We start from the raw sequence: 26,117 nt of genomic DNA on the forward strand, positions 1-26,117 counted from the left end.
AAATCACTCTGAAGTCACATTCAGTATTTATTGAAAAGTGAGGCTGAAACTTCAAGTGAATCCGTAGGGAAACCTCAAAGCCATCAAAGACTGAGTGTTACACTTAAAGAAACCTTAGAATCACACTGGTGGAAACAAAAACAAGACCAGCCATCACTGTTGAGAACGTCTGCAGATCAGGTGTGTCCATTTCCCTGTATCCTCTCTCTATCTCACTGAAATCTGCTAATGATTTCTGTGACTGCTCTGTTAAATGAAAGCAGAGGGTTTGCAGGGACTTGGGCGGCTCTGCGTGCCGTCACGTACTCCAGACGGAGCTGTTTAACTGCGGTCTGGAGCGGCCCGAAGGAATGTCCTGGCCCTGATAGCTCTGCTCAGCACAGAGTGAGGCGAGAGGAGAACAGAGCGCGGCTGAGATGACTATTAGGGCACCATGTATAGGTAGAGTCTGAAGCCTGAAAGAGCGTCTAATGAAAGCAGTGAAAAACATTTATACGGTGCTTTACTGGAACCAGATCTCTGCTGCAGTGGCAGGGGTATACGCTCTCTTTGAAAGCAGGAAGTTAAAAACAATTCAAGCCTGCGTGAAATCCAACAATTTCTTAATACGTTGTTGTTGTTTGTTTTGTTTTATTGTGTGTTATTTAATGGGGTATGCAGTTCCAAAGTAAGGTTTGCTCTGGACGATGTCACATACAGGGTGCATATAGGGAAATGAATAGTGCTTGCAAAAAATATAGAGCTGTAGTCATGATGTCGTTTTGTAGGCCAAAACTAGCATACGAGATAGCATTTTAGCACACGGGCAATTCCAGTGTTATGTATGTGACAATTGAAACTTGAAATATAAATTCTTAGAGAATGTATTTATTATCAATGTATTGAATCATCTGTTTATATTTTACTAAATGAATGCATTATGGCTGTGACAAAATAGGACACACATTTTTAAGAGACAACACACTTTATAGGATTTCTGTGAATTAAAAGATACAAACCAGAAGCAATAATATCCAACAAATGGAGAATGGATTGCTCTTCATAGACTACAAAATAGTTTTTATTTTAATTTTCACATGCTCATTCATGAGGAATATGGATGTGACATCCATTATGTGACAATTCACTAAACTGACTTATGGAAAACTGTGCTTTAAAAACACAAAACATCCTACTGTAATCCTACTGTAAATCAGACCTATATCAGTACGGTGAAAACCTTGCGGTTCCCTCGTCCTGAAGTCAATGGTTATTTTAAATGGTTTTTCGGTTAAATACTTGATACAATTTCAATTTGATTAACATGAGCTCAAGATATTTTCACAATTTAAAACATCAGTAATACCTCACTTATCACAAAATGTGGTTGCTAACAAGTTGCTACATCTAAATGTCTTTACACCTAAACATAATGCAACATTGGCAGCGTTTTAAAAAATGTGGATGGAGATTCATCCAGAGTCGTTCCTCATGAAACGTATTTGATAATGGTTGAAAGAGTCATTTAAAACTTGGTAGGGCTGACATTGATCTACCTTGTAGTTTGTGTGCTAACTTCCAAGTTGGCCTACAAAAATACATCACCCCTGCAGCATTTTTTTTGTTTTGCTTTTGGAAATGCAGCCTCCCAAAAATCTTGCCAGTAGGTAACAGTAATAAAAGGCAGTAATGTAATAAGTGCAAATGTTGGATTGGTAAATAATAATAAACCTCCCCTGTCCCCTCTAACATTCTCTACTTTGATTTCTAGTTGTAAATGTGTCACATCATAAAAGTAAAACAGGTAAAACGGCACATTTGTGTTGACTGAAATGTCAAGCATGGATTGCTATTAAACAGTCACTACTTTAAACTGATGGACGTTGGTGGACCATATGGATGCATGAGAAAGCGAACAAGACTTATTTTTAGAAAACAGTTTATTTGATCTTAAAATGTTTTTACACGCAGTATGACAATGTGCTTGCACAGTACTTACAGTGGAGTGGGGTGAGACTCCCATTTGTCCTTAAAAAACAACAATCCCAAGTCTCTCAACAGAGAAAGCAAAGGAAAAAGAAAAGTTAATGACACCCCCACCTTTAAAACCCCACCCAATGTACGGAGCAGTGGGACAGTCTGGAATTCTGCTTGATGTGGGAACACCAGTCATGCTGACAGGACGGAGGACTTGGATCTATGCACATCCTTCTAATCCCATTATTCCGGTTCGGTATAATTACACATATTTACACAAGAAATTGTGGACCCCACAGTCTTTTTTTTTTACAAAGTCTCAGCTAATGGTCTCAAAAACTAGCTCTCAATATATTCACATATAAAGCAATATAATACAGATTTAATGCATGTTAACTAATGTTGGGTGAGTCGGTAAATGGCCAGAGCTTATGGGCCACAAAAACAAGCTTCGAACTGCCCGGAAGGCTTCACATTTGCCTTTGTGACATTGAATAAAAATGTTAATGTAAAAACAGTGTGAAAGACCTGGATAAAATATCATTGCTACATAACCTTCTCCCCCCGTTCGAGAGGAGAAACAAGACAAGACCAAATGGGGTAAGATCACAGACCTGCACGCTTCAATGGAACTCTATGCCGTAGTTTAAAAACCATTAAAACAATGTGGAGCAGGGTGAGCCCACGCAGAAGACGATAAGTAATGCGGATTGTTGAGTAAATTATGAATAAAGGCTCATCTATTGGCTCACTTTTGTCACCGTAATCCTTTGCATCTGTCTTGACAGCCACGCCAGAACTTCTTTCTTCACCAGTCTTGACTGTTAGCAGTAAGGAGCGGAAAAGCTACCAAAAGCCCTTAATAAAAACTAGGGAAAAAGCATTTAGATGGTCCACTTAACGTGTGACGTTGGGAACAGTTTAAGACGTTGCTCCCCTCCAATGTGACTATCACGTCATATTTAGATCATATTTAGATGTTTTTTAAGAAGACAAAAAATAACATGAAATCTGTGATAGAGTCTGTGTAGCACCCTTGGTGTGTGTGTGTCCTCTGGATTTCACAGCGTAGCAGTTTCCTGCCAGGCGAATCTCATCGAAAGACCGTCCCCGTGTGGAACAGCTCGGCCCAGAGCAGCATTTAGGACGTGGTTAGAAAGACAATGGAACAAACAACAGGACTCGCTCCGGAAACTGTCTGGGCCACCTGCTCGGAGCAAGTGGTTGAAAAGAGCTGCCAGGAGGTTCCTGGGTTTGCCGCGGGCAGGTTAGTCCAGCTCGGTGTCTTCCTTGGGCCGGTACACGGTGCCGAACTTATGCATGTACTTCTTGATGTACTCCTTGGTCTTGTGTTTGACGTTCTCGTTGCATTCGAGGTCTTCAGGGTTCTTGCAGGATTTCAGTTCCTTGTTCATCACCCCGTGAGTCAGCTGTGAGCACGCACACGGACACACAAATACAGGGTTTGAGGGACACATTTATCACAGCTAATAACATTAGTCTAGTTTTGGGGTCACTGGACTTCAAAATTTGTGTTTGAAACAAGGCACTAAGGCAAAGATCAGACCAGTCCAACTGGATGTCTACGGTTTAAAATGAGGGTACTAAAAAAACGTGCTGTCTATATATGAAGAGTTTGGTTCCAAAATGAGATAACTCCGCTTTTAAAAATGTTACAATTTTTTTTATTTTGAGTTAGTTTTTAATTATGTTATGTTTTTATTGCGTTTTATTGTGTTAGTCATCTGTATTTTTTTTAGTTATTATGGCTTAAATCAAAACAAACCAACTGCAGTTTGATTTATATGAATTGGAATGCACAATAAAAAAACATGATTTTCGAACAAGTTTTCTTATTTTGGAACCAAACTCTTCATATATGTTGGTGGACACACAGTCTCAAAAAAAGTTATTTAAGTACTAATTTTATTACAAAACTCTCACACGCACACACACACGTATTACCTTCCTTGCAAGATGTTTGAAGTCATCCGTGTTACTGATGCGGCCCAGCTTGCAGTCTGGCTTGCGATACGGATTAAGGCATTGCACAATAAACTGTGACATCTGAAGAGACGAGGAAGAGAAATTGAATGGTTACACGAGCCAGACGCACACGACCTGCTGCTATAATCATTTGGTAAAACCCAGATAGAATCGCAAGTTTACCTCCTTGCGGAAGACTTCTTTGCTTTTTTTGGCCAGCTCGCTGGAGGTGTCCGCCTCGGCCGTCTTGGTAGAGAACTGTGGAAAGGGGTCAAACAAAAACCCACTGATAATCCCCACACTTTATTTGACACATAACAACGCTGACACTTTATTTGAGGTAACCGTATCCTATCCAAACACTGTTTTATCTCTCTTTTCCACATATTTCGGAGATCAAATCCCAGAACACCTAACACTGGAACTCCCAGGGTGCCATTAGATTTGAACAAAGCGAAAATCGTGTTGAATCGGTGCCAAAAGTGTCATTGCCTCCTATCCCAGAGGGCTGCAAACAGAAACGTTAAAGGCTAAAATAAAGCAAATGAAAGCTTCCTGTAGTGTCAGTCTTCTAGTCAAGACATTGTGGAGTATAAAAGAAAGAGGGACGGAAAATGGTTTGCCGAGAAGACAAAAGAGATTTGCACAGTTCCACTCCAAAACAAAAAACCACACATAAATGAATGCAGTTTCAACAGCTGGGTTGCATTAGCATCAAAGAGAGCCAGAGAAAACACCAGCACAAGCTGAAGAGAGAGAGAGAGGGGGGGGGAGAGATCGGCAATGAACGCTGGTATCGAGATGGTCATAGCCTGTAAGATTACATGTCTATAAAGAAATGTTTACTGTAACTTGCTTTTGTCTCGGTTTACCCTGGTCTTACCTCATGTGATCATGTGCACCAGATGATTTGTCTTAGAAGTCTAAACCCACGCATAAAACCCCCTGAGGCAAATCTAAGCGATCTAAGCGTTTCCCTCCTAAATCCAAATAGCTTTGCTCTATGTGGATAAGCCCCAGCTGTGAACCATTCCATCCTAGATGCCTGCAACAACATCTTCAATTATCCAGAGAGGCAGGGCCCATTTTAGACTCCACGAGCGTGCACTAAACTGACCTCGAGAGCGCTCGTGGCATCTTCAAAGATGATTTGTTTATTTAAACAATAATCTCAATGATTGCTAACAATGATCTTAAAAATGAAACAATGAAAACTAAAACCTTTGTTTTCTACATTATTATTAATTCAGCCCTACACAAATGTGCTTATTGTTCTGATGCCATGGTTAGGTTTTAATATTCTGGGTGCACCTGGCATGATGGTTCATCAAACGTTTACGCTAAAAGATCAAGGAAGATTCATAATACTGGAATAATACCTTTGAAGGATTTTCGTCGTATGTGGGAGTCCCGAGGTCCATCTCAGCCTCGTGTTCTACACTGGCCTCCTCTGTAGTCCCATCCCAGCTGGGAGGATCCCACTGTGTTTGTCTGCCACACAAAGATCAAAATCACATCCAACTCTCATAACGTCTCGCTTACACCACAATGTTTTGATTCTGCTGGCCTAAAGGATTAGTTAAAATTCTGTTATCGACAACCTATCCTCACCCTGCTGAATGTGTGATACTTTAATAATGCAAACGTAATTTCAGTAAATGAATGACATACAGAGAAACTAACTTGGCTTGAAACTGAGTGAGACAATAATCACTTTTTAAATCACGATTGTTTGTTTATTAAGGGCAGTTCGTACCTGGTGATGATGTGGTAGTAATAGATTCGGCCCTCATGGTCACGTGCCACCTTCCAGCTGGGCGGCAGGATGATGGTTTTAGGTTTGGGCGGGGAAGGGGGTGGTAGGTCAATAATGTTGTTGGGTATCATTTCCTGTGGTGAATCACAGTTCAGGAGAGGTTAGTCAGCATGTTAAAGTTAGTGGAACTGATTGCTGTTGACTATTACATGTTAATCGCAAGCGCTCCAGGACGTGTGGTGGAGTACTTAAACGCTTGTGAGGTTGTCTTATCGGACAACTAGGGCCATTCTTGCTCCAAACTAAAGATAGAGTCGACACAAATATCAGTTTTACAAATATCTAATATATCTAGCACTTGTCATCTTTGACACAGTATTTAATCATTTAAAATGTAGTGTTTATTCCATTTCCTGAAAAACTGCAAATTTGGACATCAGAGGTTTTAGAAAGACAGCAACAATATAAAAACCTCTCAGAATTTACTTACTCTCATGCCACCCCAGATATACAACTTCATGAATGAATGAAGCGTTAAAAACATTGTGTATCCAAGTAAACCAAGTATTCCAAAGCTAAGTTTAAATATAGCAAAAAAGAATCAGATTCAAAGCTATCGGTGGAACTTTGCAGGCTGGTTTGTTTACATAACAAATGAGGTATTGACTGCTAAATCGCCTCAAAAGATAAATCGGCTTTTCTCACACAAACACATTGCTTCATTTCAAAAGAAACAAGTCATTTAGATTACTAAAGGATGGGTGTGCTTTTTTGAGCTTTAACATTTTGCATAGTTTTTATCACATACTCAGTTATGCAAGTATGCAACTGGTAGTGAAATATAATTTGGCTAACTCTCTGCAGACTGTGCACACATAATAAAATATACGATCTAAAATCTGAGATAAGAAAAACACAAAAAATATAATTTAAATCAAAAGTGCAAGACAAAATATAGAGTCTGCTGAGGTGCATTATTTGCTTGCATTCATCTAAAAAAAGCAAGTCATACACATTTGGGGTGGCAGCGCCCTCTTCTGGTGAAAGGCTACATACCTGTTGAACAGTCTGAGACGTGACGATTGTGGTGACGGTGCCTCCCTGTTGCACGACCACACCCTGCTGATGGCCTGTGTACACCTGCTGCCCGTGCAGGTAACTGGCGGCTGGCTCACTGTAGGTCTGCGCATGCCCACAAACAAGAGAAAATGAGCTTCAAAGGTCTGATTAACAGATGCAAGCCTTTAGTCAATGAAGTGGCAGTTTCATTCAAGAACATTAACACATAATATCTACAGAATCTTAAGATATCAGCCACAATGAGAATAAGAATTAAGGTAGGCGTCGATGTCCCACCTGTATGACAGGAGTGTTGGTCTGTGGGTAACCTGCAGGAATGCTGTAGATGGCCTGGCAGGGCTGACCCTGATAGTAAATGGCGGTCTGAGGCTGCGCTGTAGTGGAATACTGCTGGGTGGGTTGCGTCTGGACTGTGACCGCCTGCTGCGTGTTGGGGTCCCAGAGCGTGGTGTAGCCTTGCTGACTTTGAACCTGCGGGCTGGGTGTTTGCGCAGGCACTGACAAGACAGCCAGGCTCGGATCCTGCACCAGCAAGGCGGGCTGGACAAACTGCTGAGTCGGTGTGCCAGATGCCAGCTCCAATGAGGCAGGGATGTGTGCCAGGCTGGAAGCAGGTCCAGCTTGGGTGGTGGTAGAAGAGGGTGAGGCCAGACCAAGATCAGATATGATGGGCTGAGTCGCCACTTGTTCAAAGGTAACGGCCGTGCCGTCAGCAGCCGTGACGCAGAGAGGCTCTAAAGGAGGTGTGGGTAGGAGAACTTTTCCCGCATTGGGATTGGTGGGGTCTACGTAGGTCTGGATGGGGTATCCAGGCGGGTAGCCAATGAAGCTCGGGCTGGAGGCGTAGGCCAGCGGGTTGAACGCGAGCGTCTGCAGTTGCTGCTGTTGTTGTTGTTGTTTCTGGGCTTCACGCTGTGCCACTTCTTGCTCGAAGAGCTTGCGTCGCTCCTCTGTGGACAGCTTGTTACGAGACTCTTTGGTGTGCAGTTTCTTCTTGCTGCTGCTGGTCTGCTCATAACTACAGAAAAGAAATACAAGAGGATGTCGGTGTGAGTTTTCTTTTGACACTTTTATGGCCAGAATATTGTGTGCAAGTCAGTCATATGGGTTTGGAATCATGAGTTTATCTTACCGGTCGTCATTTCTGCGGTTGCCCCTTTCATAGGCTGGAGGCGGCAGAGGGGAGGTGGAGCCTCGCCTTCGTTTCCTATCTGCACTACGAAGTGTCGATCTTTCTCCATCCCGTTCACGGTCCCGATCCCAGTCTCGCTCACGCTCCCAATCTCTCTCTCGTTCCCGTTCTCGATCGCGCTCCCTCTCTCGTTCTCGCTCTCTCTCCCGACTGCTCGAGGGCGTGCGAGGGGTCATCAGCGCTTCCCGATCACGACTGCGATCTGTGTAAAAGATAAAGGATGAAAAAAAAGTTGAGCTAGTGTCGCTAATAATACAAGTAGGAGTAGTTTAAGATACATACATAACTTACCATTGGACTCTTTTTCAACCTGGCTCTTCTTCGGTATTCTGTAAACCTCCTGAGAAGAATGAGAAGAACATTTTTTAAATATAAACCAGTTTATTTATAAAAGAATTACATCATCACTAAAAATGCAGGTATCAAATATACAGCCGCGGAAAAAATTAAGAGACCATTTCAGAAACCCTTTTTCTGATTTTAAGATGTACTATTTATAGGTATGCGTTTAGGTAAAATTATCCTTTTTGTTTCTTTCTGTGAACTACTAACAATATTTCTCCCAAATTTCAAACAAAACTATTGTTTCCATTTGCATTTATTTGAAAATAACAGAAAAGATGCTCTGTATTTTCTGCATATTTAAATGCAAACACTTGCCTTCAAGTCTTTCCAGCTGTCCAGCAGACGTGCGGCCATGTCACTGATGTCAGAAGCCCTCACTTGGGGCTCCTGACTGTGTTCGCTCTCTACATCAGACACCCCCTCCTCCTCATCTTGCGAGGGAGTTCCAACTGCAGCGCCCTCTGCTGGAACAACCCCAGCACCCAGCACCAAAGTATCTGCAGAACCAACAGCCACTACAGGCTCCGATGATGCGTTTACTGAAGAAACGGAGTCAGAAGCAGGTGTAGTCGTCTCCATGGAGATGGACAGAGATTCTGTGGGCGTGGTCTCTATGGCAACAGCTGTGGCTTCAGAGGAGATGCTCTCTGTGACTTCTGATGGTTGTGTGGGTGTGATCTCTACAGAAGTTGTGTTGCCCTCTGAGCTGCACTGTTCAGGTGCATTCTCCACCTGTTCATCTGCGATAAGAGTTTCAACATTTTTATCATCTACATCCTCCGCAGAAGTGATGTCCGTGACGGCAGGAGGATCCTCGGCTGGCGTGGACTCTGAATTCATAGATGGCTCCTCAATCTTGATCTCATCCATCAGCTTCTCTTCTTCATGGGTCGGTTTATTCTCCTCCGTGGACAGTTGCTCTTCAGTCTCACAGAGAGGTTTCTCTTCAGGTTCTTGCGCTTTGAGGGACTCATCCTCAGTGCTCATATCCTCAGTGCTCATATCCTCTGGCTGTGATGGCGTGATGTCAGCAGCCTCAGGGGTCTCCTGTTTCACCACGGGCTCAATCTCAACTCCACCCTCATCAATGCTTTCAACTTTCTCCAATGTTTCCAACTGTGAAGCCTCGTCCTCCATCTCTTCTTCCTCCTCATCCTCTTCTTCTTTGCCATCGGAAGCTTTACTAGCATCTGAGAGTGCACTGTCCAGACTGTTCTCGCTGATGATCTTCAGCCTACGATAGACCGCCCGCTTGGGGGTGTCTCCGTCCAGCTCGGAGGGCAGCTTGGCCGGTGGACCATCAGGGGTGTTGAGTGGTGTCTGGGCACGTGAGGTGCTTTCACTGGAGTAGCCGTCTTGTTCTGTAGGTTGAACAAGCGGCCGACTCTGAGCCCAGCGCTGGATGAACTGCAGCACACGGCTCTCCTCCAGCATGTTCTTCGTTGAGATGGGCAGCACTGCCAGTGCCTTCATTATCTGAGGATGGTGCAACAGACTGTAAATCTACAAGCTTAACATCTACAGGAGAACATATAACTATCATAATTAAGTCAAAACAAAGATTTTCATTCTATAATTAACCTATCAACCATTGAGAAAAGAAACATTTTCCAGAAAAATTCTATTCACTTTACAGTATTAACAATCAACAGAAACTGCTAGCAAGCAATATTTAGCTTGTTCCTCATTTACATTTTTAAAAACTACCCTCCTGCAAGTTTGTATATGTATGTTGAACGTTTACCTCTAGCTGTAGTTTAATGTTGTTCACAGAGTTGGTCTTTGCCTCTGAAAGATCAACCATAAATATCCACAGCAGAGAGAGGCCATGGTGATCCAAGAACTGCTTCAGGCACAAAGAATTCTGGGTATTCTGCGCAAGCATGCAAATTCTTCAGTTAGGAGTGATTTTCAGCAATTATAAAAAAACGTAACAGCCAACCTACACATAAGCCCTCCAGCACTACATGTACGTGCTCTTACCTTGATGACTTTAAGGCAGATGAGTCGTTGCTCCATCGTCTCCACACGTACCATGAGCCTGCAGAGTAAGATCACATCCTTCTCTCCACATAAACCCTCCCCGTTTTCCTGTAGAGCCTCAAGCTCTTCATCCAACTGCAGAATGTAACAACATTTAAACATCAACTATAGAATAATAACAGGATGAATCACTCTCCTGTTGTAAGCCAACTCACTCGATTTAATGCATCTAAAATATGTTTTCATTTTTGCTGGCATTTTTAATGTAGGGCTGTACCAGTGATAAGGAGTGCTAGTCGAAACAAGCCGTAAATCATAAACTGAAATGAGCGGTGTTATTTGTGGACTAGAACAGGTCCTGCAAGTCTCAGCGCAATCAACCTGGCTACAGCAAGAACCAAGACGACCCAATTCAATTGCGGGATCATCCCTCCGGTGCTGCTAACTTAAAAAAAGTTACAAATAATCCGGCAGGAAGTGCGTTATATATTAGTTAACCATTAAGCAAAATCATAGACACATTACGACAACAATGATCATGTTGGGGGTCACGATATTCCCGTAATGGTTTATTTGTGCTAATAGTTCAAATTCACCTGAGCGACAGTTATGCTCCAGTCTACTCCTAACTCCTAATGAGACTGAAGCACAACAACCAAGCCTCATCCTTACCGTGGTAAGGGCACTATCAGTGTCTTTCTTCCGTGGGCGTTCCCTCTGTTTCTTTCCACCCGCTGCGCGCACACTGACCCGAGTCTCTCCCCCAATTAACCCTCGACAGCTGGGAGCTCCACAGAAACACTTCTGAGCCTCTTTCCTGGTGGATGGAGTAAGATCTTACGATGAAAATGCATTTATGACAAGTTTTATTTTTACCAAAATAAAAAACAGTGCCGTTTTGATTTAAAGGAATAGAGTCTATTGTTTACCCGTATCTCTGGAACTGATAGTCAAAAGTGAGCTCCGTCCCAGCTGCCACAGCTTTTGTGGTGAAAAAGCCAACTCTGAGCTGACCATTCACAGTCCACTGCAAAGAGTGCAATGGGTTAGACATGCAAAACTAAGAGTTTACATATAAGAATATATAATATTCAACAAGCTGGTTCAGAGCCAGCTCTAATGCTAAAGAGGTCTAGGGTAGTGTTGTCACGGTACCAAAATTTCAGTAGTCGGTACCAATACCAGTAAAATTCCACGGTTCTCGGTACCAATTTCGGTACCAAAGCAAAACACAAGTACATGCTAATTGAAACACAATTTTATTAATAAAGCTCATTGTTAATATAAATGTATAGAAAGCAATGCCATTTTGTATACATGAAGTATAAGTTAATTGTTGCTGAAACTGTTGTGTGCTCTCTGGGGTCTTTCATGCTGATGAACATCCTCCTCAGTCTGCTGCTGTAAAGACAAATAGAATAAACTTCAGTAAGTCAACTGACTGAACAAACATGCATATACAATATTAAAACAAACCTCAGTTTTTATACTGCATTTACACAAGATTACTTGCATTAAGGTAACTGTATATTAAAATAATAAATGCAACAGATATATTTTTCTTTAGTTTAAATGTGGTTTTTTAAACCTAATAGAGTTATCTATCCAAGACATACACATTGCTAGTCATACAGTTAGTATGATAGTTTTCTAGCACATAGATTTCAGATAGGCCTAAATAAAACAGGTACTGTAAACCCCATCCTGTCCTCCCATTAATTTTACTCCATTACAGTTATAAAAGCATTAAATGGTTAATAAGGACACTTGACTGGATTAGCATTGGCGCTAACAAATTAATTAACACGCAAACAGGGATGTTTATTTTAACGTAACCTTTAACTTAACATATGCTACAACATTCATAATGCAAACGCGAACATAATTTGAAACTTACCGCTTGAACTTGTTAACTTAAATCCGGATGCTTCCTCGTTTCACCACAAAACTCTGTTCGTTTTCTTCGTGATATGACTTGAATCTGAAGTATTTCTGTGCGCATCTCTTGTGGATCGGAGCTTATCCGCTCATCACGTCTTATTGCGTCTATAAAAAGTTTCCGACTAACAACCTGTCAGACAGAGCATCAGTACCCGGTTGACCCGGTACGTCGGTACTACCGGGTCTTGTGAAAATTAGGTACCGACAACTTTTTTATTTTTAGGTACCGACTTGGACCCGAAGTACCGGTACTTTTGACAACACTAGTCTAGGGCATTGCAAGGCATTTGCAGCAGGCTGCTAGAGACCCCAGTACAGTTTTTAACACTACTGGCTTTACACTAGTTTTATTAGTAGCAAATGACAGGTGAACATTATCAACACTGGTTTTTCACTAGACAAGAAAAACGATTTACCTTCTGAGTCTCACAGTTGGGTTCGCAGCTGTGATTCATGAAACGGGAGCAGTTTCCTTTCAGTGTAGCATCAATGATCTGCAGATATAATGAGGGACTATGCATTTACCATTGTGCTTAAAGAACTGTTGATCATGCATTGAATTCTTTGCATTAATCACAAAGCATCACCTCATTGTTCTTCAAAGCCATGAAATAATAGTGAATGTTCTTGTTTCTGGCATACTCCTTCACCCGTGCCTTAAATTCCCGGTGGTCTAAAACTTCCCCGCAGTACTCTAAAACAAAGGTGTTCCTGAAAAAAGTAAAAAGTAATTCACATAAACGACAAAGCACTTACACATGTAAGCGTACATGTTAGCTGAAGGAAACATAACTTACGATGGCAGATCTTTGGCAGCTCGTAAACCCCAGCCTTTGCTCTCGGTCAAAATGACCTCATAGCCTGCGTGGCGTTTCATCTGGAAGCGACGGTTGGAGCAGTATGCTCCATTTAAACACCGGGAAGAGCTTTAGAGAAAATTAAAGCAAAAACAAACAGTGTGTTCTTACTAAAAATTATAGGATGAAGGTTTGATATTCTAGCAGTAATTGGCAGTAACACAACGAGACTAGAAATTAGAGTAACTATAATAAATTATGCTCTTTACTAGCATCCTCATATTTGGTTTAAGGAAGAGAGTCAATACCACTCAATCATCAGCAGGCGATTGAGACAGTCTTCTCCACATGCCATGATGCCCCGGGCTCGCTCTTCTCTCGAGAGGACGGCACATTCACACTGCATTCTCTTGATGTCACGATGAGACTTATTTTTCTTGCTGTGCAGAAAGAAAGCAGATTTTATTGCTTTACGGAATGGAAAATTATATCTTAAGAGTTAAGAAAAAAACGATCAGGCCTGTCATGCTAATTGTTATGATTTTTTTTTTAAATTACAATTACCTAAACTTTGTATTTTATGGTTTCAATTGTACAGTCACATTACCACCCAAATAAGAGAATGTAAAGCAAATGTCCCAATGCTGTAAAATGCTTGTTGTAGGTGCAGTAGGCTCTCTGCATTACACTCAAAACACACACTATTTACTATATTATCCTGTTGTAAAGTTCATATACGTCTGTCTCTTAATGTTTTGTGTTGCCTTCTTGAGCACTAGTCAATGTCTAATCCTTTTGTAATAGTTGTCTCTGAATTGTCTTCAGTGTGAAACTATGGATCTCAAAATCATATAGCCTGTCGGACAAGGGTCAAATATGCAGAAGATGCTGGAAAAGCAAATAATTTGAAGAACCTGGAGAAATTTTCTGAAGACCAGTGGATAGTTAAATGGTTTAGGACAAATAAAAGACGCATGAACAAGTATCACAAAACATAAACAGTCATAGATCCAAGTATCAAGGGGATGTAAACCATTGAATTGAGTTCTTGTTGTATATTCAGTTACTGTGTTGTGGACTTAAACAGGTTAAAATGCAATGTAAAATTGCTTGTTTAAGGCAGTACTAAATAGAAACTAGCATTCAGCAGATTCTGCAAGGGTTGTGTATATACATTTTGTAAACAGGCAAAGTGGGTACTCACCGTTCTGTCAGATACAAATTCTCCTCAATGAGGTCAAAGTAAGGTGGCATTTTTTTCTGCTTTGCTTTTTCCCTCCACTCTGCTGGATCATGGAAGTTTTTGAGACTGAGCAGTGGTCGTGGAACCTCCTGTGTTCGGTCAAACAATTCCTTGCCATCTTTCGCCCCCCCTGAACTCTCATCAAAACACTCCTTTTTACTTGTCAAACCAGCCTCTGCCTCATTGTCCGATTCCGACTCAAAGTCTTGACGTCTCTTCTTGGGTGGACCCCTTCCTCTATGAGGCTTCTGGTTATCTTCTTTAGGAGTTTCCAAGTTGCTTTGAACCTCTGTGATGAAGCTGCAATTGCTACTAATCTCATGCGCTTGAACAAATGGGGATGACCCAGGATGATCCACAGTCGGGACTGAGCCTCGCTTAATCCCCAATACCCTTCCCTCACAGTCTTCATCGTGGTCATTGGTCAGGGAGTCTGGATGAATCTGGTTGACTGAATCATGATACTGAGCAGGCACGTGTGTGTTGACTGAATTGCTGGTTATAGAGATAACAGGCTGTGCCCATGGACCTTGTCCGTGAAAACTGTCAAATGCAGCAGCAATACCCGGATGTGGCAGACGTTCGTTGCCATGACTGCTGTCCGGCTGCTGAAATGTGCTGGTGGGTTGTTCTGAGTGGTTCAAGTCCCAGGCCGGACTATAACCCTTCCCAACACTTAAGTCCGAATCATCATACAGCTGCTTTCCTCCCTTTCTCCCATTCCAGCTATCTGGACGATCATGGTACTGATGGTGGCCAGATTCAGGCTGTCTACAAGACATCTCAAAGTTCTGAACAGATGTTTGGGCGTAAATGCTTTCTTGGGCAGTCCATTTCTTGTCCATGTGAGAATGGGTGGCTTCTGAATGGCTGGTGCTGTCAACCGTGTCGCTCTGTGATTGGTAGAACGCACTAGCAAACTGACATTTAACATCTGCACTTAGCATGGCAGTTTGCTTACCGGCCTTAAAATGTGAAGCCGATAATTCCTCATGCTTTGACTGAGAGTTAAAACTATAACCAAACTCCCTGTTTAGGGGTTCGGCTGTATCAGAAGGTCTCTGTCGTACTGAGGAGCCAGAAGACGGATCAGACAAGACTTTCGCTTCAAGAGCAATGGTTGAATTTTTTGGCACAACCACCACGGAGTGCAGTCGTTTCAAGGAGACCTGTCCATCATCTGAATCCGAGTCTGATTCTTCACTCTCACTGTCCTCACTGTGGCATTTATCATCACGGTTTAAAGAATCATGATCTTGCGTTTCAGGTTTGTCTACGTTGAGTTTTTCAGTATTGGCAAAGCCACAATTAAGGGGAACATCAAAACGGGTACTATTTAAAGGAATTTCTAAATTATGATCTACAAGAGGTTGGACATGTCCACCACTGGTAGACTGGGTATCATGGTCGGATATCCGAGTACTTACTTGTTGACAAGATTCAAGACAAGTCACATCACTTTCTAGCACTTCTACAGATTTACTTGACAGTAATTCAGTTTCATCAGGGTTAGTCTCACTGATGACCTCAATCTTCTTTACTGAAATGACTTCTTTCACAGAGGCAACAGTTTCTGGACTTACCATTTTCTTAGGGCTTTGAGATTCTAAAGAGTCTTGGCCAACAATGTCCCATCTTGACTTTTTAGAACTACTATCCTTTTTCACATTCCCACAACTGGGTTGCTCAGGCTTTACATTAAGCTGCTCACAGTCTTTTTCACAAGTACTTGGTGTAACAGGCATACTAATGTTACTGATGTTTAGCGATGAGCCATCCAATTTAGTGTTTAATTTCAAGCATCCTCCAGGCGGTGATTCTTTCACAGAAAGAGGGTCTGACAGTGATCCGACTGGATCCTGGTCTGGAGTCTGGAGCACAACTGGGTCAGTCTGTTCTTCAGCCAAGGTTTCACTTTGGACTGGAGTCTCATCCTCCGTTTCGGTTTTGTCAATCTTAGTGGAACTTTCAACTTCTAGACTAGTAGCATTTGATTCTGTCAATATCTCAACATTCTTTTGCATCTCAGAGACATCTGTGCTATTTTCCATGCTACTAAGATCTTGGGTTGGATTTTGATGCTCATCTTGTTGATCTGTTGTTTTGTGTGTACCTTCTTGAATTTGTTGGGAATTGTATTTATATTTAGACTGAATACTTCTTTCGCTCAAAAGTTCAACGTAAACTCTGCATTCCCGCTGAGGAAGAAGTTGACTGGAGGCTAAACGTGACTGCTTTTTATTATAACTTAATCTGTCTGTTGATTGTCTGTCAGCTCCAGTTATGTTATTTGAAGTCTTGTGATCTGAATCAGTTTTTTTGGATGATGAACTCCGGGTGGTCCTGTCTGACACTTGTGACTGAGATTTTTTTCTATGCTCTTCATCGGAGTCCGATGTGCCAATGTTCTTCTGGACTCTCCTCTCAGATGTTCGCGACGAGGTAGCTAGGTTGGAATTTGAGGTTTTAGCATTAATATCTGATTTCGATTGGGCACTAGATTTCCTGTGACCGACATCTGTTTCTGAAGAGCTCTTTTTATTGGATTCAGAGTCGCCGGTTTTTGCATTAGATCGTTCTGATTTTGAATGCTGTGTTCTTTTGTCCGACTCTGATGATCGAGAACAATCCGTGGACTTCGAGTCCCTGTGGGATCTGGAGTGAGTTGATGATTTTGAGTCTTTTTGCGAGCTTGAGTAATTAGACGATCGACTTGAGTCACTACCTCGAGTCCTCATCCGCCTGTGGTCCTCCTCTGAGTCAGAGCTGTCACGCAACCTGCAGTCACCTCGAGAACGTGAGTTTCTCCTTTCGCGATGAGGAGAACTTCTATGAAATCTCCTCTCAGAATCATGGTAATGTGACCTATCTGACCTTGACTGTCTATCACCCCTCGATCTTTCAGACCTGGAATAAGAAATAGCCCGGCAGCCTCGAGATATAGACCGTGACCGACTTTTGGTCCTTCTTCTGTCTCTGTCAGAACGAGATGATCTTGAAGACGTATGTCTGGAATCCCGCTCAGACTTGGAACGACTTGACCCCTTTTCATCTTCCCTCCTATCAGACCTTGATTTTTCAGACTCCTCCACTTTGGAATTAAATGATATTTTTGTTTCATCACTGTGGGATTCAGATTTAATTATATTTTTGCGATCACTAGACTTTTGACTAGAAGATGTCTGGATTGAATCCCCGTCAGACTCTGAACCTGGAAGAGTGCAGTCTGATCGGGTCTGGGATTTTCTGTTTTCTTCATGCTCAGAAATGGCAGACGAATCTGTATCTCCCTTCCCAATATGGGAAGAAACAGAACCCTTAAGGCATGAGTCTAATTTCTCCTGAGGGTTTTCCTCTTTAATAACTTTTTCAGAGGAACTATCAATGACAGAGTTCTTGTGAGCCTGCTGCAATGAGGTTTCAGTTCCAACCTTGACTGGAGATCTAATCTTGTCTGACTCAGAAGGGACTACCGGCTCTGAAATCTCACCTGAGGCAGTGCTGACAATGGAGTTATCCTCAACAACAGTAATGCTGAGAATCTGCTTTTTAAAATGCATCTTTCCAAGATCATGTCTTGATTTGAGAGCCAAGGATACGGGGGGATGCTTTGTCTGGGACTCCCCCGCCGCTGCAGCAAGAACGGAAGTATTGACATCCACATTCTTAATTTCATTACTGTGTCCTGCTAAATCTGTAGTGGGTATGGTCTCAGCTTGTGGTGGAGCCGAGCGATCGCTTTCTTCCAGGCTTGGTGGGGCTAGAAATAAGTTCTGACGTGTCTTTTTAGTCTGCGTGAAGCTGAAGGAGACCTTCTGTCGCCCATGTTCCTCAAGGTTTACTTTAGCTTTGGTTCCTTTGGGCAGGAGATGGTTTGTCAATACAACCCTTGGGGCAAGACCTTTGAATATGACTTGCTTTGGGAGGCTTTCAACCTTGATCTAGTGACATAAAAATTTAAGAAAAAGGGCATTTCATTAGTGAAACACAGTGAGGACCATATCTGTCCAGTATTTCAAATAAGAACTGTGTACATTATATCAGCGATAATTGTTTTTTGTATGTACACTGGGTGTGTTAAGGACCTACCGAACAATCTTTTACATCCTCCCTGTTGTCAGAAATTAGCAGCATTGGGGAAAAAAGGAAGCAGAATTAGCCAAGTCTATTTAAAATACAGAATAACTAAAATACAGAAAACTGAAAACCTATTGTAAAAATAAATGTTACTCTATTATAAATAGCCATTCCCTGCTTGTTGAAACTGGTCTAGAAAATGTAACATTTCCTTTCTATTGGTGAAGATACTTCATATTATACACAACTCACACACCTTCAACAACAAAGAGCATGGTTTGCAGGTACTCAATTGAAACTCAAATGAAGCTGCCAAGCAACAACTGGGTTACATGTTCCTCTGAGACTCCTTTAATCCGCAGATTTTTTGGATTAATCCTTTGGCAAACTTTGCAAATAAACAATAAGTTCTAGTATTTTCTTACATTATAAAGTAAATCATACTTTTTACTCCACTACATTTTATAAATAAATATTGTTGTTTTAACATTGTAATCCGTGTTTACATTAAAATCACCATCTTCTTTTAATTAAGTAGTTTTAATTTTAAAAGTAAAAAAATACTGATTTTTTATGTACTTAAGTACTGTATTAAAGGTAAAAAAATGTTTTATTGCACTTATGCTTTTTGTTGTCCTCATGTTGTTCCAATTGCTTCCATTGTTTCCCTCATCTGTAGGTCGCTTTGGATAAAAGCGTCTGCTAAATGACTAAAGATAAATGTAAAAACATTAAAAAATGTGTATATGAAATACTAGAGCATGATATAGGCTCTGTATTTCTTTCCTCCAAGTAATATCCGACTCTATTTTCAGTCTCATAATATAATTGAGTAAAAGTAAAATACTACTATCTGTCTCTGTTTATTGTACAAACTATCACCGTATAAAACACTTTAATGCAGAGTGGCGTTAAAGCGAGCCCGCGCACCCGGAACTCAGAATGATGCGCTTAATGCATTCGCTTCGTTATTTACAGTTATGCGCATCCCGGACGCACAATGATGCGCTTAAAGCACCTACTCCTTCTGAAGTCCCGGGGATCATTTTGCTCCCCAAAGTAAATAATAGTTAGAACACAACGAGAAGAGATGATACGTTACATGTTTAACACACAGTGCGTTGCATCAATCCGACAGTATACAGTTAAATCAGAGGTTTAAAAAGAGTTATTTCGTATGAAGACGCAACATATTCAGACCGCTTCCAGTGCTTCTAATAAACTAAGCTACACTCAACGAGTAACGTTAACTCACAGTCTCTAGCAAAATACATTTGAAACAAAACCATAGACTATCATCTTGTCATTATGAAGAATAATGAAAACATTGGAACATGTTGGAAAGAGTAGCGTCCTGACCGTCACCGGACACACGCATGCTGACTGGAGATTGACAGACAGCACCAGCGGAGGTCAGAGTTTCTTAATTATGCTATATTGGTTTATTCCTCGCATAAAGCTATCGAATGACATAAAAAGTGCATTGGTGGTTTCATGATAGTCAGTCCTTTTTGAAGCTTAAGAGTAATTTAAGCAGGGTCACAATCTGCAAAGGTTCACATACACTAACTTACACTACTACAATAGCGTTAATGTAAATCATTAATGTAAAGCGTAGTTTTACATTATAAAAAAGTAAATTACAAAAAAGTAATTTATTATGAAAGTCTACATCTACGTGCCCCTCTCCGTCCGTTTGTGATTGCGTGTCCATGCTGTGATGATCGCATTTCGGGGGTAACTTAACGTTAGGGGGAATTCCTCCGTCCATTCACTAACTTACTGCGTCCGAGGCTCTCGATCGCTTTTGATCGGGTGTATTATACTTTCTCTTGTTCTGCTGATTAACTTACACACGCCCGGGAACAGAAACTGCTATTACAGCAGATAAACTTAAATAATACGATGCGTTGACGCATTTCACGCACGTCGACGTATTTTAGTAGTCGACGTCGACGTTGTCGCAGCACTATAGATTAAACAACCCATTTTAAACTTGCATAAAATTTATATTCAAGTACTTGGTGATCTAAAATCCCTTAAAAGGGTCATTTCATGAAAATCAGATTTTTTCCATGTTTAAGTGCTATAATCAGGTCTCTGGTGCATCTATCAACTCAGAAAACATAAAAATTGCCAACACAGTAACTTTGTTTATGTGAGCCTATCTCTGCAAGCCTGTGAGAAAACAAGCCGATCAGATTTCGCTCCCCTTCTGACGTAGGTAGGGGTTCTTATTATAATATTACCGCCCCTTTTTCTGAACGTGTCCACCCATGGCGCTGCCGCCATTTTTGTTTTCGCAAGTGATATACATGTATAAGTTCCAACACCATGGCAAAAGTAAGCAAAGCATGCTAACTGTTCTGTTGTTGTATGCATAGACCAGCACAGAACACTGTTCCCAGTAGGGATGCACCGAATGTTCGGCCACCGAATATATTCGGCCGAAAATAGCAAAAAACGCATGTTCGGTATTCGGCCGAATATGTGAAATGGCCGAATAATTTTACCGAACATGGACTCGAGAAACGATTAGCAACCAGCGCAGAGAGAGAGAGAGAGAGAGAGACGTGCGCTTTATTAATGCCGCAAACATTTTGGCAGTGTGTGTGTGGAGCATTTTAAGGTGTCAGAGAAAGACAAAGCACGGGACTTGCCGCACGGAAGTAAATTTCCGAATGAAAGCGTCTTTACCGGTCGGTAACTTGTGGCTATTTCAGACGGGAGCGGGCTGTCTGACAGTAGCCCCGCCGCTCGCGACATCCTTTGACATCATACAGTGGTCGCGCGCACACAGTTCCCTGTACTAAACAACTTGTCAAAGTATGTTCTGTGCATCCCGGCCACGAGTGCACCAGAGAACAGTCAGCTTCTGTGGGCGGAGTTTGCAGGAGAGACGTGAACTGATATGGTTGTCAGTCAGCATCAGTCAGAATAGCTTGCGTTCGATGTTTTTTTTTCTTACAATCATTTTGCAACGTAGCCTATAATAATCCAACAGTTTTAGTTTATTCGTATTTTTAGTTTATAGGCCTAATGTGGAATGACACTTTTTAATGAAGTGTTTTGTTGTAGGGGTACAGAGTAACTTACATTACATTCTTTTACCAGTCAGTTATAGGCCTAATTAATATAGGCTATTAAATTTTTTGTTTTAATGTATTTTGTTTTGCTCAATTTTATATTAAGTTGTATTGTATTTTATTGAAAAGCAAGACAAATTTTTAAAAGCAAATTTTGACTATTCAGTTTGTGCAATAGTGAAAAAATAGCTTAATAAATAGAAGAAATGCAAAAACCATATTCGGTGTTCGGTATTATTCGGCCTTCGGCCAAGTGTTTCACATCATGTTCGGCTTCGGCTTCGGCCAAGAATGTTAGATTCGGTGCATCCCTAGTTCCCAGCCTCACAGGAGAAAAGAGAGCAATGGGTTTATTTTATTTTCCATGGAAATCCTCCAGACTGAACGAGGCAAAACTGCAGATAAAGACATTGTAACTACCGGTATTTTTTAAGCAAGACCTCAAGGACCTGTGGCAACTTAAAAGTAGGTAAAATGTCACGGTGAAACTTTTGTCCATTCACTCATAGAAAGCAATGTGTAAGGCTTGTAAACACACGACGGGATTGTTCTGTGTAACGTTACTTTCACAAACGCGATGCGATTGGTTTGTAAATACGCGACCGGTTTGTCATGTGTAGTTTCGCATATAAATAGTGTGACCCCGTTTTGTTATTTCACCCGTCTCCCCTCTGGAAAGCGGTTGTGACTGGACCAACGGGGGACCGGAGCGCATTCGCAAATAGACCCGGGGGATATGTTTATAGAAAACAATGTGTTTGGTGTTCAACGACAAGACACAGTGTTTCTCATTCACTTTATGTGACCCTACTTTCTTGGGTACTTTCACTCATAGAAAGCAGAGTGTATGGTTTGTAAAAACGCAACCGTTTTGTCATGTGTACTTTTGCATATAGAAAACGTGACGCCTTTGTTAGGAGTCTGTTCGCTTATAGAAAACAATGTGTTTGGCGTTTAAAGACGAGGCACAGCGTTTCTCATTAAGTGACCCTTCTTTCTTGTTTTGTCGTTGGAAGCACAGGCTCACAGCCCTGGCTGCGTTTTCTGCTGAAAAGGGGGCGGAGACTAGCAGCTCATTTAGACACACACCAAAACAGCGTGTTTCTTCTCCCATGCAAAACTGGGCATTTAGGGCATGGTATAATAAAAGATCTGAGGTGTATTTTAAGATGAAACTTCACAGACACATTCTGTGGACCCCTAAGATTTATATTACATTTGTGTAAAATTAGAAAAAAAACCTCCCCTTTAAAGGGGTCATATGGTGCGAATACGTGTTTTTCTGTGTCTTTGGTGTGTTATAAGTTGCCCATGCATGTATTAGACACGTAAAATTGCAAAAATTAAAGTGTCGGAACAAAAGATGCATTTTATCTAAAGGCGAATGCTCACCCAGACCTGCCTGAAACGCCTCGTGTAACCACACCACCACAAATCTACGTCAGTTCGTGGTATGATTTGACTAAGACCGCCCAAATGTATACGCAAGTAAGGTGGGCGTACCTGTAAGTACAATTGCTTTGGTACCTGATGTTCCAAATATGGTAACATGGTAATACATTTCCGTCACACGCTTGCAGTATTCGACCAATCACTACGCACTGGTTAACTGGCCAATCATAGCACACCTCGCTTTTCAGAGCAATGAGCTTTGTAAAAAATCTGGGCGTTTCAAAGAGGCGGGGCAAAGAGCAGATACAAACATGCACGGTATGTGGAAAACACAGCATTTTTTAACCTTAAATCGTGTATACACATTGCATTACATCTAAAACAAACTATAATATTTGTTTTAGCCGTGTTATATGACCCCTTTAAAACCAAATTTAGGCTGAAACTGGAGAAGCAGGATTACTACTGCAGTGAAGTATGGCTTAACATTCCTGCATTGTTTCTTGACATATGGTGCTAAAGATAATTATATTGTCATATGTACATTTGGCCAACAAAACGTGCAAATCAAACAATGCTGAATAAAGCAAAATACTAAAAACTTTTATAGAACACGGCCACTTTTGCAACAGCCGAAAGTGAATGTTTTATTTAAATGAACACAGTCAGATTACAAAAAGTATTTCAGCCTATTCCACTTCACAATAACGTGATCAGCTGCACTTGAGGAAGTACCTGAGCTCGGAATTCAACAGATCATCCATTTTGCGGCAGTTCTGACGCTGAGCAGCTTGCAGAAAGCTGCAACACCGGGGCAACCCAATTCAGAGTAGTATGCTCTCTAGTGTGATGTCACACCTATGGATAAAAGACAGCACAACTGCATTCAGTCACTGTACATTATTTGATATAAAATGTACTTGTTAGTGTATGTGCAGAGGAAACGGCAAGGGTACGATATTGTCAAATGTTTTTTAGTATAAAGGTCTACACAAAACCCCCCAAAGAATGTTTTTAAATATGCAATGATTCAATTAATGATCATGTTACTATGCTTTAAACATCTTTGCTACCTTACCTTTGAGATAAGTCACAACACTGCAATACTTAAGAAGTTTAATGTGATAAATTAGACAACGAACACATTTTAGTAGCTAGAACAGGAAAGAACTTCATTCTAAAATAGCTTATTGATAACTGATAAAGGCTAGACTTTGGTATGTTTTGCAAAAAGTGAAACCCGACAGAGTTGAAATGGTCAGCTGTAACAAATGTATTACTTGTTGCAGGAGCAGTCATGAGTGGAGGCAAGAGTACTTATCTGTCTCAGCCTGACAAACTGCCTTTTGTCTCAAATGTCTGAAAAGACATTGCGTGCTGTGGATCCACAATATCAATAAACACGCTGCGTGCTCTTAAATACTATTTTCAAGAGCCATGTTATGTATCAGCAAGAGTAAAAACTTGATTGACTTTATTCAATGTTTGGCAGAGTGAATTGCTTACTGCAGGAGCTATCTGTGCATGTGGGTGACATTTGTTTCCACAACATACCATTTTTGCTTACAACTGATCAGTTACTGTTATAGACTGTATTATCTACAACAATGTCTATTGCGCAGGTCCTTGAACAGAATGGCTTATTACCCTGTAATACCGACTGTCTGGTTAGTTATGGCAGCAAAGAGATCATTCAGTGCTTGACCGCAGGCAGCTGAAAAATTTATCACGCGGATTCGAGGCCTACGCGGAGGCCGCGCTGCATCGGTCTTCACTTGTGTTTCCATTATATTCAAACCATTTTGATATCACAGTAATGTCAGTTTATTTTTAGATGCACAGTGAATTTGAGATTTTCTATATAAATCGTAATTGTATTTATGTGTTATTGATCGGTCCCTGTATTTAGTTTCTTCAAAGCTCGCTGGCTAGTTAGTTACAGGGTGAACTGTCGTTGTGGTCAACAAAGTATCTGACTGCTTGTCTTTACAAACTAACCTCTTTGTTAACCTTAACGGGCTATTTACAATACACCGTTGTCTACAAAACGAAAGTTATAGTTAACCTGGGATATATGTCTTTAAAACAAAGTACCAGGGCCAACGTCGGTTAGCACTACTAGTACTAACTAGGTAACGTTAGCTCGCTGGCTAGCTGGGTAAAATTGGAAGTGCACGCAGGCTTTCGTTGAGTAATGTTTTGTATGCCAAAAGAAACGCACAGAGATGGCACAACACTTACTTCGTATACTTCTCCAGTTCGTTGAAGCTGCCCATTTTCTAGGACAACCTTTTCCCTTGATTTTTCCAAAACATCCAGGAGCACACATACGTCAAATCCACACGGGGCAACAACAAACTGCTCTCGACAACACAATTTGCCTGGTGTTAGATAGCCTGTAGCTAGATCCAAACGCTTTCATTGAATGCTCGGTCCACGATGCTCAATTGAAGACTCATCAGACGATTCCTCTGTAGTACTATTGATCAGTACAAAGCGGGCTGTAAAAGGCAACATCCTTTTTGTTTCATGGTGTGGGGCAGCCTCAAATTATCCGTTGGAGTCGATATGCGATGCACCGGTCGCGGCTCCTCCTCTCTCCGTGAACGAGGTCGACATGCACTGTTGCCCAAGGGGACTGATGACGAACCTATAATCTGGGGTCTTTGTTGAATTACGACACCGGCAGTTTCAATAGATGGTGGAAATAAACTGGTTTAATGCAAGAAAGGTCGTGCGACCCAAACACGCAAGACCTTTAACAGACGTCTCCCGAAATGCATGTAGTCAGACAACGTGGAGACCATATGGGCCTCCATGCATGCTATGAAATTCTTACCATGAGGTCAAAGTAGCTTTGCCAGAGGTTAAACTTCAAGTTTGAAGGGATTCTGATAATGGTGACTTTATTGTCAATAACGTGTCAGCTACTTTTCATAGTGATGTCTGTTGATATTAAAAATGGTTAGTTGCATCTTTGCTGTTTGGTTTGGTTTTAGAAGGATTGGTGGCAAACAATACAAATAACAATACTCAGTATTTCTAACATTACTTTTAGCATTACTATCAGCTTTAGGTATCATCTTCTTAATTCATTTCTATTTTTTGTGTCTTTTCTGTACTGTATTTTACCATGTGGTCACATCAGATCAAACTATAGTTTAGGTTTGTTCAAAACAAATAAGCTCACACAATTTGAATTGTTATCTTGCAATTCTGTCTGGAATTTTCTTCACCTAAGATGTGTCCCTCTGTAATAACAGGAAAGAAGGAGAAGAGAACC

The 26,117-nt window shown here is 41.3% G+C and overlaps 1 protein-coding gene across 2 annotated transcripts; it reads right to left on the bottom strand.

Annotated features, from left to right (window-relative positions):
- Positions 1-1,901: 1,901 nt before the first annotated feature.
- setd2 (SET domain containing 2, histone lysine methyltransferase) lies at positions 1,902-26,010 on the bottom strand. 2 transcript variants are annotated; one of them, XM_057339316.1, is made up of 22 exons: positions 25,076-26,010; positions 23,570-23,692; positions 18,369-18,390; positions 14,241-18,220; positions 13,345-13,476; positions 13,037-13,165; positions 12,827-12,950; positions 12,656-12,733; positions 11,228-11,325; positions 10,971-11,115; positions 10,299-10,433; positions 10,060-10,188; positions 8,631-9,791; positions 8,262-8,310; positions 7,911-8,172; positions 7,055-7,796; positions 6,755-6,880; positions 5,699-5,832; positions 5,322-5,433; positions 4,126-4,200; positions 3,922-4,023; positions 1,902-3,386 (listed from the first exon to the last, which is right to left on the bottom strand). In XM_057339316.1, the coding sequence occupies exons 2-22, from the start codon at positions 23,596-23,598 to the stop codon at positions 3,225-3,227; spliced, it is 7,926 nt and encodes a 2,641-aa protein (XP_057195299.1). In that variant the 5' UTR covers positions 23,599-23,692; positions 25,076-26,010; the 3' UTR covers positions 1,902-3,224. The 2 variants fall into 2 exon arrangements, with proteins under 2 accessions (XP_057195299.1, XP_057195298.1); XM_057339315.1 differs by having other exon boundaries at positions 8,253-8,310.
- Positions 26,011-26,117: the final 107 nt, after the last annotated feature.

The sequence above is a fragment of the Triplophysa rosa genome, linkage group LG8 (genome assembly GCF_024868665.1).
Source record: "Triplophysa rosa linkage group LG8, Trosa_1v2, whole genome shotgun sequence".
NCBI lineage: Eukaryota > Metazoa > Chordata > Actinopteri > Cypriniformes > Nemacheilidae > Triplophysa > Triplophysa rosa.